This window comes from Nannospalax galili, unplaced genomic scaffold, assembly GCF_000622305.1.
Source record: "Nannospalax galili isolate Female #2095 unplaced genomic scaffold, S.galili_v1.0 scaffold161, whole genome shotgun sequence".
NCBI lineage: Eukaryota > Metazoa > Chordata > Mammalia > Rodentia > Spalacidae > Nannospalax > Nannospalax galili.
The window spans coordinates 5,344,910-5,357,575 of NW_008348586.1; the positions used below are offsets into that span (position 1 = coordinate 5,344,910).

General features: G+C 41.9%; 1 protein-coding gene across 2 annotated transcripts in view; it reads left to right on the forward strand.

Moving 5' to 3' along the window:
* Positions 1-12,666, forward strand: part of Sorcs3 (sortilin related VPS10 domain containing receptor 3) — a 664,579-nt gene that overhangs the window by 275,812 nt on the left and 376,101 nt on the right. For both annotated transcript variants that reach the window (XM_008845711.1, XM_029569661.1), the window contains exon 3: positions 10,675-10,774. In XM_008845711.1, coding sequence (XP_008843933.1) covers positions 10,675-10,774 — 100 coding nt within the window. The remainder of the gene's footprint in view (positions 1-10,674; positions 10,775-12,666) is intronic.

Sequence of the window (12,666 nt, forward strand, 5' to 3'; positions counted from 1 at the left end):
CTGAAGATAGGACGTACTTCAGATTCAGGACTTGGAGCAATGGAGCTAGAACTGACCTGTAAAACCAGCTCCCTGAAGACTAGCTCTCATAGTTTTAGAGGACATTATGTAAGCTACTAAGGGAGAACATCAATCTGTGGTCCAGTCCCAGCTTTAAGGCCTAATAACCACAATAATGGCAGGCATAGCAAAATACATCGGGGCAGTAGTGACACTTTTACCTTGGAGGTAATCAACAGCTACCTAATTGGACTTAAAGTCCACTCAATGAGAGGGAGCTCATGTGTGGCACTGTAAACATAGCCAAATACACATAGCTGGAGAAGTCATAGATCTTAGAGAAAACTCTAAAGCTGTCAATATGCATAGCCAAATGTAATTTCTTACTATATGCTAAATTCGGATCTTTATATTTACAGGTAAGTATGCCAGTTACCACTTATCAAAGAAACTTCTTTTGCAACAGATGGAGACTATTACAGAGTTCCACAACTGGTCACACTAAGTGTCTTTGAAATTCCCAGCCCTAAGTGACACATCCACAGTGGAACCTCTACACCTAAGGTTCACAGAGGATAGTAGAACAAGGGTGAGAGCGAATACTAATGCATCTCTCTACTCTCATCAATGAAGGTCCCTGATGCAACAGAAGGCGACAAATACAAAAGGCCACGAATGGACAAAGGATAGGGAATAGGAATCTGCGGGGTGTGGGTTCTTGGACAGAGCTCCTACATTAAACCCGACCCATCCAGGGCTCAGGGACCCTGTTGAAGAGGGGGCAGAAAGACTGTCAGAGCCAGGAAAAGAGGTGCATGACCACATGGAAACAGTCTTATAGTCACCTGGAACCTTGCTCATATGAACCTGCAGCACTGGTGTCAGCATGCCCAAGACCAATGCAAACTCAGGCAGACAGACAAAAACCCAGCAAAGAACTGGGGAAATAGGCAGGAGGCCCCTGTCTTCGCCGAAGAACTATTGACAACTGATTACTGCTGGGTGACAGAAAGCTGATTTTCGTTGATAGAGTGACTCTGGATAGACTGACTAGACACCAGTAGATGAGCTTGCACTGAAGGATGTCTGGGTATACTAACTTGACTTGATAGACCTTAATATAAATGACAGAATGCATGAAGTCTGGTGGGGTAGGGCCAGGGAAGGTATGGGTGCGGGAGGGGCTATAAAGATGATTATGATGTTTTATATGAAATACACAAAAAGTCAATAAAAATATACAAATAATAATCCTGCAATGGCTCTCACTTCACTAGAAGACAAGATGATATAGAGGTGAATTAATTATCTTTTATCATCCTGTGGCTCTTTCTGAGGCCAGACAATGCAGCTGAAGCCCCCCGTACAACGATAGGAGGTTCTTGGAAGCTGCGCAAACCTCTGGTCTTGACATCAGGTGCTTGTGGTTTTCTGAAGCAGAGGAAGCAGAGGTAGGACAAATAATCATTTGGAGAATGGAGCTATTTAAATTGCTTGCTTTTGACTTGAGGTCTAGAGTTATTTGTCCATCTGGTGATTTGTGGTCAGGATGGGATTCTGCCATTGCAAAGACACAGTTGAATGTGACTTTGGGTACTGGCCCTAGGATAAAGAGGGATCAGGCCAGAGGCAAGTATCCATGGTTTTCCATCACAGACTCTCTGGGCAGCAGTTGGTCTGGAGCTGTGCTGTGGGTGCTCTGGACCCTGACCTTTAAGTGAACTTCAGTTCACAACACAGATAGCCCATAATTGCCTCTGGTCTCTAATTGTTTTTTTCTCCTCCACATATTTTAATGGACTACACTTAAGGGAGTGGTTCTGCAGGTCTGGTACTTTGAAGCATGATTATGTCTTTTGATTCTCAGAGAGTTGTACTATATTGTGCTTTCATGGGAGCAACTGGAAAGAGCGAACAGCAGTACTGTGATTATTTATGAACATCCACATCCCTGCATGAAGTATAAGGAGTATAAAATGAGAAAAAAGAAAATAAAATGGTTACGTTTATAACCTAATCTGGAGTATTCATGGAAATGATGGAAAGAGGCATTTATCTGATGGTAGGGCAGGTGTCTTATTCCATCCCACCACATCTGTACATTAGCCCTTCTGTTTGAGCTGAGGTTCAGACTTGCAGTGCTCACACAGCTGGTTCTGACTGAGTCTCCTTGCCTCTGCTCTACTCCACCCTTGCTTTCTCTGTATAGCACTGTCTTCTCACTTCCAGAGATTAAAAAAAAAGATCCCTTCTTATTTTTTTTCTTTTAAGGAGCTTTTAATTTCTGGAAAGAGAAAAGCACGTATGTTTATTCAGAGAATAAATAGAGAACTCCTACATATTGTTCATAAGTGCAGAGGAGGTTATGGCCTTGAATTGGAAGAAGAAGTTTTCACAGTATACTCAGGATTGCAGTTGGGAGTCAGAAAAGAGATCTGGGGGAGAGAGAGAGAGAGAGAGAGAGGGAGAGAGAGAGAGAGAGAGAAACGAACAAGCACTTCTAATGGGGAAAGTCACCGTGGAGCCTGGTGCAGCCTCAAACAGAATACAGTTTACAGCAGGAAAGAAAGAAAGAAAGAAAGAAAGAAAGAAAGAAAGAAAGAAAGGATGACAGACTATCTAGATCTTGAACATCATGCAGGGCAGGTATTTGATCAGAGGTAGCTGGCAGGTAAGGATGAGCCAGGGCATCAGTGACCCTAACTAGAATCTTAGGAATTTGTTTTAGAGATAAAAGCAGGATGGGAGCTTGACTGGGGTAGACAGAGGTAAGGACTCTCTGACATTGTAACCATGTAAAGTAGCAACTACAGAACTGCACGTCTTGGTTTTGCAAAGATAGCCTTATTTTGAAATTATATCCTCACTGTAACCAAGGCTGTTCTGGGCATCTGCTGAGCTACAGTTAGAGCTGCAAGCAGAAGCCCTTGACTTAATTTGGGATTATGTTCCAACAAACCCATCAGAAGCTGGTAGCCACCAAAACCAATATCCAGCAAACACTGGAAACTAGTCTTTGTCTTCTCTGCTTATGAACTCTTGCTAACTGAGAACTTCTGCTTTCTACTACTGTCCAGCATCTTGAGAGAGTATCACTTATCCAGGAAAAGATCAAAATCCAAAAGAGTGAATGTTTATCACTTTTGCACCAGCACAAATTAGAAAGTTGTAAGTTGAGCCATTGTAAGTTAGGAACCATTGTAGCTGTGGCAGAGGTAGATTTCCCAAACCTACTATATTCGTTTCCTGACCCTTTTACAGAGAACAGTTCATGAACATGAGCTAAAGGTACTCAGAAATGGCACATGGTAGCTGAAATGAATGATAAATACATGTGAAGAAACAAGCAAAGGAAAGTGAACACTTAACAGAAAAGAGGAGCTGCTTCAGTTGTGGCCGTTTGCTGATTTTAAATATTGAAGGAAGTCATTGAGAGGAAGAGAAAGACTTATAAGAGACACCAGGAGTAGAGAAAGATGCCTTAGCTTTTCAGCACTTAGAGGTTAGGAGGACAGAGACAGAGTAGGGCTCAGGTGTAAGCAGCAGGAAAGTAAAGATGGGGTAATCAGATTGGGGTGCCCATCCCAATGCAGAACATCTGGTAGACTCTGACAACTGGCAGAGAGTCTTACAGTGTCTGTTTACCTTGTGCAGAAGTCTAGCATTAGATCTGCGGGTGCTAGGTAACAGCTCAGAGCTATGTGGAGGCAGATGGGGATGCATTGGATGAAAGTTTGTCTTTTCTGTTGTTTTACTTCTAAAGTAGCAGCTCATACATATACTGATTGCCTCTAATATGTGTCCCAGAAGTTCATGAGAGGGGTGGGAGTTTGTTGGGTGTATAATAAGCACATCATGTTTATCCCTCAACTTCTGATGTTGCCACTGGAGGCAAGGTCCTGGGGGAGACTACCAGGCATATAGCAGGTCAGGCTTTAGGGGGCTCTTTAGAATGTACCAGATCTAGTCCAAAGACTTCTGAGCACCTGCCAGGATGCAATAGGAGTTTATGAACCGCTAATGATACATGGTTCCCTGGGGAAGTACAGAGCCAAGGAATGGTATCTTTGGAAGCATAGTCTCCTTGTAGAAAATGTCAACAGCTAGCAAAGTAGACATTATTTATAATAGGACCAAGTGATTCTCCACGAAGATGCCTCCCCAGATAATCTTCTTCACAAATGCAGTAGGAAACTGCATATAGCAATGTTTGTTACAATATTGCCTATAACAACAGGCTTTATTTTATTTATTTATGTATTTTTTTTTTATTTTTGGTCGTTTTTGTTATTTTGTCTTTTTTTTTTTCCAGAGCCGAGGACCAAACCCAGGGCCTTGCACTTGCTAGGCAAGTGGTCTACCACTGAGCTAAGTCCCCAACCCCAATATTTTTTTGTTTGTTTGAGATAGAGTCATGTAGCCATGGTTGGCATCAAATTTGAGTCTCCTTTCTTGGCCTTCTAAATGCTAAGATTAAAGAGCTTCTGGCTGTATTAGTAGATTTTTTAAAAAAAGATGGGGTCTCATGTATCATAGGCTGGCCTCAAACTCCCTCTGTAGCTGAGGATGACCACAATCCTCTGATCTTCCTGCCTCCACTTCTGAAGTGATGGGGTTACAGGCATGAGCCCCTACACCTGGTTTATGTGGTGCTGGTGCTCGGAACCTGGTGCACACTAGGCAAGTACTCTGCCAAATGGGCTGTACCCACATCCATCTACTAGCAGATTTTGAAAGAAATAGAAGAAAAAAAGAAAAACAAATGTTTTAAAATAAATTAGTGGTTAAGTGGACAGTGGTGTATTCGTGAACCAAAATGGTATGTACATGGATGAATGATTGCTTGGTGTTCAACAGGGGTCTGTCTCCAGACCTGTACATTGGTTAGAGCAAGCAAACTACAGTGTGTGTAGCTGACATGATGTATATATAAAAATGTGAAATAGCAACTGGGAGGTGGTTCAGTAGGTAAAATGCTTGCTGTACAAGCACGAGGGCCCAAGTTCACAGCTCTACCACTAACATAAAAGGCTGTGTGTGGTGACATATGTCTGTAATCTCAGAACTGGGGAGGTGGAGAAAGGGAGATTGCTGGGGTCACTGGACCTGCCAATCTATTCAAATTGGTGAACTCCAGGTTCATAGAGACTTGTCTTAAAAAACATGGTGGTACCATTTCCCACAGGACCTCACAGCAGCTGTGATTGCTTATGTAAGACCTACACAAGAACAAGGCACCAAAAGTCCCAGCCTGGATAGTGGAAGACCGCGGGAAGCTGAGGAGCTTTGGGCAGTCACTAGCTACTGGGGGAAAGTCAGGTTTTTTTTTCCCCCCCTCAGGGATGTGGCCCCTCAAGGGCTACATATGTTCCAGTAGATGGTCCTGAACCCATGCACACAGGCAGACCTAACTGGACTCAGTGAGTTTAAAAAGTCCACATGAAGCTGGGATGGAAAAGTGGTGGGGGCTAATAGGGAAGGAATTGAAGGAGAGGGAAAGTGGGTGGATTTCATCAAAATGCTTTATGTGCATATATGAAATTCTCCAACAAGATAAAAAAGAAAACAACAGCAACAACAGAAACCAAAAAATAAAAAAGACCCTGATATTTTGGCACATTAAAATAACATATCCTGACATATATAATATATATACACATACACATATATATACATATATACGTATGAATGTAGTTGAGGAAGACACCTCTGATCTCCACATATGCACACACATCCACCCATTCACGTATGTACACATCTATAGGAACACATCTACACTCAAACAGCAACATACACATAAATGTAAAAATACTCAGTTATATGTTGTTTACAAATACCGACATTAATTCTGTATGATTATTGATTATTGATTTATTGTGCTTTTTATGTTCTGGAAATAATTAAGGAAAGCATATAGAACAAATGAGAGATGATAGGAGTACGCCACACACCACACACACACACACACACACACACACACAGACACACAGACACACACAGAAAAACACCCCTCCACTTCCCAAATGTTGAAACAGAGCAAGAGTCACCTGAGCTAAGGCACAGAAACCAGAGTCCCATGACTGTGCATATCTCACATGCCACCTTTCAGCTTAGCTGTGTACATAGAGCATTTCAACATACAAACTGGTAGAAGGCACTCAGTGTACATGTGTCCTGGTTTCAGAGTTTGGAACTCTTCAGTTTAATGATGCTAGTGTCTAGACTGGGAAGGCTAACTTTACAATGATGAAATGAACCTGTTTCCTTTAAGTGACATTCATACTCCTCCTGGCAGATGTCTGGAGCCTCAAGATAGAGGAAAGTTTGCTTTCTTGTCATAGCAAGTTCTGCAGGCACAGCTGTCCTGGCAACAAGGCTGAGCGTGCTCCCTGCCATCTGCCCTCTTTCCTGGACAAATGCGCCCACAGAACGTTGTGGTCAAGGCAGTGTACAACAGTAATGTGGGAAAGGACAGGGTAAAGGGCACCTTTGATTCCACAGGCTTGCTGGCTCCTTTAGGTGTCTTCAGTGAGCGATACTTGCTTCTGTGAGCTCGAATGAGCAGAAACTGCTGGAGGCCTGGAAGAGGCTGGGATGTAGAGTTCATCCTTTGTTGGGAAGTCCCTACTCTCAGCAGCCAATTCTGGGAAAGAGCAAAGTTAGTGTGAATCTGCATGCAGCTTGTGAAAAGAGAGACTGCATGGTGCTGAGTATGCTGCCTTTGATGAGGGCTATTTGGATTCTGGAAGGGAGTTTGTTGTGATATCAGTCATGCAGGGAGCCCTAAGAATTTAGTTCTTACAAGATGTTCGCTATAGATAGGATGAAGAAAGTTGTTGCTTACAAAACAGCTTAGCACTAAGTTAATAAAAATTTAAAGTCCAAAAGGAGGCTGAGGATGAGCTGAGTTAAATGTGTCGTACTAATAATACAGTGGGATGCGGCAAATACTCTCTCTCATTCATTTGTGGACAGCTCCCCTGAGTTATGTTTTAACTAGGCGTTGATCTTGAGAATGCTCTGGAAATCCTAACTTTAGCAAGAATTTCAGTAAGTCAGTTTACCAGGAATTACCATAGCCTCAGTAACTTCTAGTGTCCTCACTCAATATCTGATCATACTGGCCTGCATTCAGCAAGAACCTAATGATGTATACCTAGTAAAGAAATTCCCTACCATCGGATATTTTCCATTCACAGATCCTCATCCTGCTTCTTGGCTTTTAATTTCTATTTTCTTTGTTGCATTTAGAATCAGCCAAATCTCCACCCCACCCCGACTGTAGAACTCCATTGCAATAACCCTTACGAGCATTGCAGTGGTCCTCAATAAAATTGGCCTGAACATTTTAAGAAGCGTCAGAAGAATTTTTTTATCCAACAGGCTTGGAGCAATGGCTTGTCCAGGGCAATACTTCTGAGTAAATTTCAGAAAGTTTTAAAAGTCTGGATTGTCAGCCTTAAAGTTCAATGATCTTTTCTGGTACTTAATGCTTTTATGCTATAAGAAAGGTAGATTAATTATTTAAAATGTTTTATTTCAGTTAATAAAAGCATGCCTCTCATAGCTTCTAGATCTCACAGCCTGTCTGCCGCACTGCTCAGGGTGATAAGCTGTTGGGATATTTAACCTTGATTCTAATATGAGTGAATTGCAGTTCCTTCCTTGGAACCAGATGCTGCTGGACTGTACCAGTCTGTGACAGTTGTGCCAGCATCCAAAGCATCAAATGTGATTTTTAGGTATGACTGTGTGTCAAGTTACTATTTAACCTTAGCAGTTGGTTAAAAACTTGCAAGCAGGTTTAGACGAGCCCATTCATTTTTTTTCTCAGAAATAAATATAAAGTAAAGCACTATAAAACCAGTTAATTCTGTTCTTGCTTTGTCTCAGGCATTATATAAAGCATGAGGGCTGTTATACAAAGTGATTCTTGTCCACTGGGAGTTAAAGCCAAAGAAGTGTCAGAATAAAGATAATGTACCTGGAACAATAGGATAGGTGCTAAAGTGGGAGCATGTACAAAGATACACAAAACGTGAAGGCATTGTGATTAGTTTCCCTGCAGGAACGTTTTAAGAGGGATGATATTAGAGTTAGACACTGGGAGTTGGAGAGAAATTTATAAAAAAGAAGAAATAGGTGATGGCTGGCTCAGGGAAGCTCAAGAGGAATAATGTGCACAGGAATGGAAGCTGGAAATTGCAGGACACATTTAGAAACGTTCAACAAGCTGGTGAGAATAAGCCCAGGAATAAGTCACTTGTAATGGGCTCAGAAAGGGACATGGAAACCAAAAATTTCCAGACTAAGATTATTAGACATAGCTGGTCTGTGTGCATGCAGTGGGTCATTACTAACAATGGGTGAGGTAGACAGATCTGGCTGGGTATAGTATAGCTTGAAAACAGCATGGAGGCAAGGTATGTGGGGGGAGAACAAGAACAAACAGAAGACTCTTGCAAAGGTGACGATGCATGAACCATGTACTGGCACGTAAAAGGAAGGGATGCTCGGGAACCAAGTTATTTGGAAGACACAGTCATTAAAATTTGAAGAGAGAAATAATGCTTTTGAGAAGTAATGGCAATAAGAAAGATTCCGAGTGATTCCCAGTGCTCTGTGCCTGGGTAGACAGGGAATAGAGCCTAGGAAGCCAGCTTTAGGGGAACTGATTTCTAAAGTTAGAATAACTAATGCCTTGAGATATTGGACACTTAAGGAGGAATTTGAATACTGATAATTTATTCAGTAAGCATGCTGAGTGTACATAATGTGTAAGACCATGTTTTATATCTTCTGTGGAAAGGAGAAATGAATAAGTACTTCTTCATTTTTGTTTATTTTCATCATTCTCTTTCCTGGATTCTCTTTTGCTTGTCATGTGTCATATTTCCATATCTTCACAAATTTTGGGGGCTAAATTATCCCTGTTTTCAGGTAAGAAATCTCAAGCTCCAGTAGGTTAATGAATTGCCCATGTCATGTAAATTGAGAGCTGTAGATCTGAATGAGACAGATTTTCCTACCTCCAGAGTACATATTCTTCATTCTATTTATTTATTTATTATGTATTCATTTATTTATTATGTATTTATTTATTTTTATTTTGTGTGTATGAGTGTATTGCTTGCATGTGTGTAGGTGCACCTATGTTGTGCGATGCCCATGGAAGTCAGAAGAAGGCATCAGATTTCCCTGGAACTGGAGTTACAGACAGTTGTTAGCTTCCATGTGGGTGCTAGGAATCGAATCCAGGTCCTCTGTAAGAGCAGTCTGTGCTCATAACTGCTGAGCCATCTCTCAAGCCACATGTTCTTCATTCTTTTCATGGTGCTTTGTGAAGTTCCTTGACTCTGAGGAGCTTACCTTGTGGTTAAGAAAGAGAACATAAAGTAAATAATCATGACACTCCCAAAGATTCAGAAAAGGAGCATTGAGAATAAGCATTAGGCGCAGAGCATAGGGAACACATTCTCATGCAGAGGATAATGGGTGGTATTGGGAGGCCTTATGGGAATATTCCATAAGGGTCATCACACAGATTTGCCAGGCTAAGCTGTGAGCCAAGGCAGAGCCAGATTGGAGTTTGAGGATGGATCAAAGAAAGACAAGCGCAGGTGGTTACTGAGTATCTAGATGCCAAAATCAAGGAGAGACACACATCTAGAGTTTGCACCAGATTGAGAGGTACAGTGACTCACATTTACAGTTAACCTGACGGCAAAATAAATTAACCTTCTAAAGCCAAAGTTGGGGAAGAGTCCCGTGTCTAGCCAAGGACAGTGATGTAACACAGGAGGAGAAGGTCTGATAGTGCCAGTTTTCTGTATAGGGGTGGAATATTGACTGGGCAGAGTGTGGAAGGGAGAATGGTCACCTCAACCCTACTGCCCGTCACTTTCTTCCTCTTCTTCACCATAGAAGGGTGGAAGGCCAGGAGAGATAGAAAGAAGCCAGTGGTCGACCTGCCTTATGTCAGTTTCAGCATCAGGTTAATCTTCTGAAAACTTGGCTCAAGGGAAGAGCAGGTAGCCAGCACATAGTTAGAATGAGGAACCACTGGGACCACTTCTGTATCCTTGACTTTTGATCTGGGACACACCACTGTCCTACATAAAACATCAGACTTTCTTCCTGGTGTAACCTTATTTGACCACTGGACATATGTCCTTGGACAGTTCCTGTACCTGCGAATTCTCCTTTGCTTCATTCTCAGTGGGGTAGGTGTGAAGTTGCTTACAGTCTGATGTTGCACAAAAATTCTAGCATATCACTCTGTGGCCTTCACGCACATCTCTAGGATAGATGGCTGGTTGGTGTGAACTTGTGCCCCGTCCAGCGCCCCATACAGAGCTACGGAGTGAGCTGTGTAGGAGGCAGGTGGTCTCCAGCAGCTCCATTCACTGCATAGCTTCACAAGGGGCAAGAAAGTAGGTCTTTGAGAAAGGCCAGGGGCAAAGGAGAACAAGCTTAGGAGTATGAAGATGCATTAGTCTAATTACTCTTCTCAAACTAATGGGGCTTTTTATCTCTGAAAAACACTTTCAAGCACTCATGTGATTTGGGAATGACGATGAAGGTCGAATTGCAGGGGGCTGGCTTCCCTTTAAACATGATTCCTCATTTGATTAAACAGTCTTCCTTTTTCTTTTCCTCTTTTTCTTGCTGCAGGTCAACAGATTACGGCACCACCTATGAAAAGCTAAATGACAAAGTGGGGTTGAAGACAGTCCTCAGTTACCTCTATGTCAATCCCACCAACAAAAGGAAGGTAACATCCTACACTCCCTTGCTGCTTAGCAGGGTGACTTAGGCATATGAGTTAAGAACAAAGGCAACAGCCATGGAATCATTGGGTTTGTGTGTTGGGAACTCCATCACAATCTGTGATTCTAACAGGAGCCTTGATAATAACAGCAGTTATAATAGCACTGGTGGCATCAATAACATCATTGAAATTATGAAGCTGTGTAAAGGGTTCCTTTGTATTATGATGATGCTGAATACCTTTATGCCTTGGAACTATTGCTGTTCTACTTTATAGGGAAAGATACAAGCTCAAAGAGATTATGTACCACTCTAACCTGGCTCATCCTGGTACGCATTCAGTCTAGAATTTGAGCATGAGTCTACTGGCCTCAAGAGCTGAGTCTTTCTCCAGCCTCCTTCTTGCTAGTTTATTTGTGGGGAATTCCTTCCCACCAAGGGAAGGAGAAATGACTCTTGGATTTTTCAACTTGGATTTTTCTGAGAAGCTGAGCTGCCTTAGAGGCAGAGGGCAGCCTTGGATCTGCCTGTTACTCTGTTTCTTTATCTTCTTCGTGACTGACAGCCAGGATGAACTCATGGGAGATCAGGCTTTGGTCATGGAGACCTACTGGGAGATAAGGTCAGGATTCCATGGAACAGTGGATGACTTTAGAAAATTCATACTTTATAATTCATTGGACTTGGGGAGATGTGTTCTGTACCAAGCAAGCAAAGGTAGATCTAAACTAAAATGATCATATGGTCATTTTTGTATTTCCAGAATTCTACTTTTTCCCTTATAATTCAATTTGCATTCTCCAGTGGCTTTTTAAAACCCTTCTTTTCCAAAGAAGGCTCAGGAGTGAGCATCTAGGACCTCTGACTCTAGAGACTGATTGTTTATGCTGCTCAAGGTAGAGCAGCTTTGACTCAGAACTTAGTATCAAAACATACAGTCTCATTTCTTTTCTTGCTTCCCAATGTTCCTGAAAAGGGAAGAAACAGAATTGCTGGCTCCTGGCCTAGCTTTGGTGATGAACAAGTCCTAAGGTCCTGCTACCTGCAAGATTTCTCAGATCTGCAGGCTATGGTAAAGTGTCAAAGCCTTGATTGTCAGGAGGGCTGTCTGTGCATCTGCTGTTAGGTTTAGTTGAGTAGTTACTGCTTGCTTTGTCCTACATGATAGTCATGTTCACAGTTTGCATTTTTGCTATTTGAATTATTGAATGTTAGAGCTGGAAGGCATCAAATATTTCGTTATTTCATTGATTCAAGTGATTGTTAATGGTTTTTGAGCTGCAACCTCTTTGGCACTATCACAAAATGTTCAGACATTTTGAGGGGTTGTGAGCAGCCCAAATCCCATCCATGGACTCAAGATGTCCATGGAAACTTGGTTAAAAAGCATTCATATATAAAGATTTACAGATAACAAAATAGAAGCCCCCCCCAAAGAAAACCCCCTACATATCCAGGTGTATTAGTTTCTTTCTTTGTTGCTGTGGCAAAATACATGACAAAAGTCCAAGATGAAGCCAGTTAAAAATTCCAGCATGGGTGGGGGGCTCCTGAGGTCTCACCCCTAGCTATTTGAGGTTGATGACTACTGAGAGAAAGTCACCGTACCTTAAATATATGGCTACTGGTAGGTTCCCTAGGCCCCAATGATGACTCTATATACATGTGTGTAAGATAGCACTGACTTGTCTCAGTGGGTTAAAATTAATAAATAAAAATTATAAAAGAAGGGCATGAATTGAACAGGAGCTGTGATGGGAGTCTTGGGGGGAGATTGGAATGGTGGATATGATCAAGACACATTGTGTACATGTATGAAGTTTTCAAAGAATAAATGAAAATTAAAATATAAAATCAACTTAAGGATGAAACTGTTTCAATTCATATTTTGAGGGC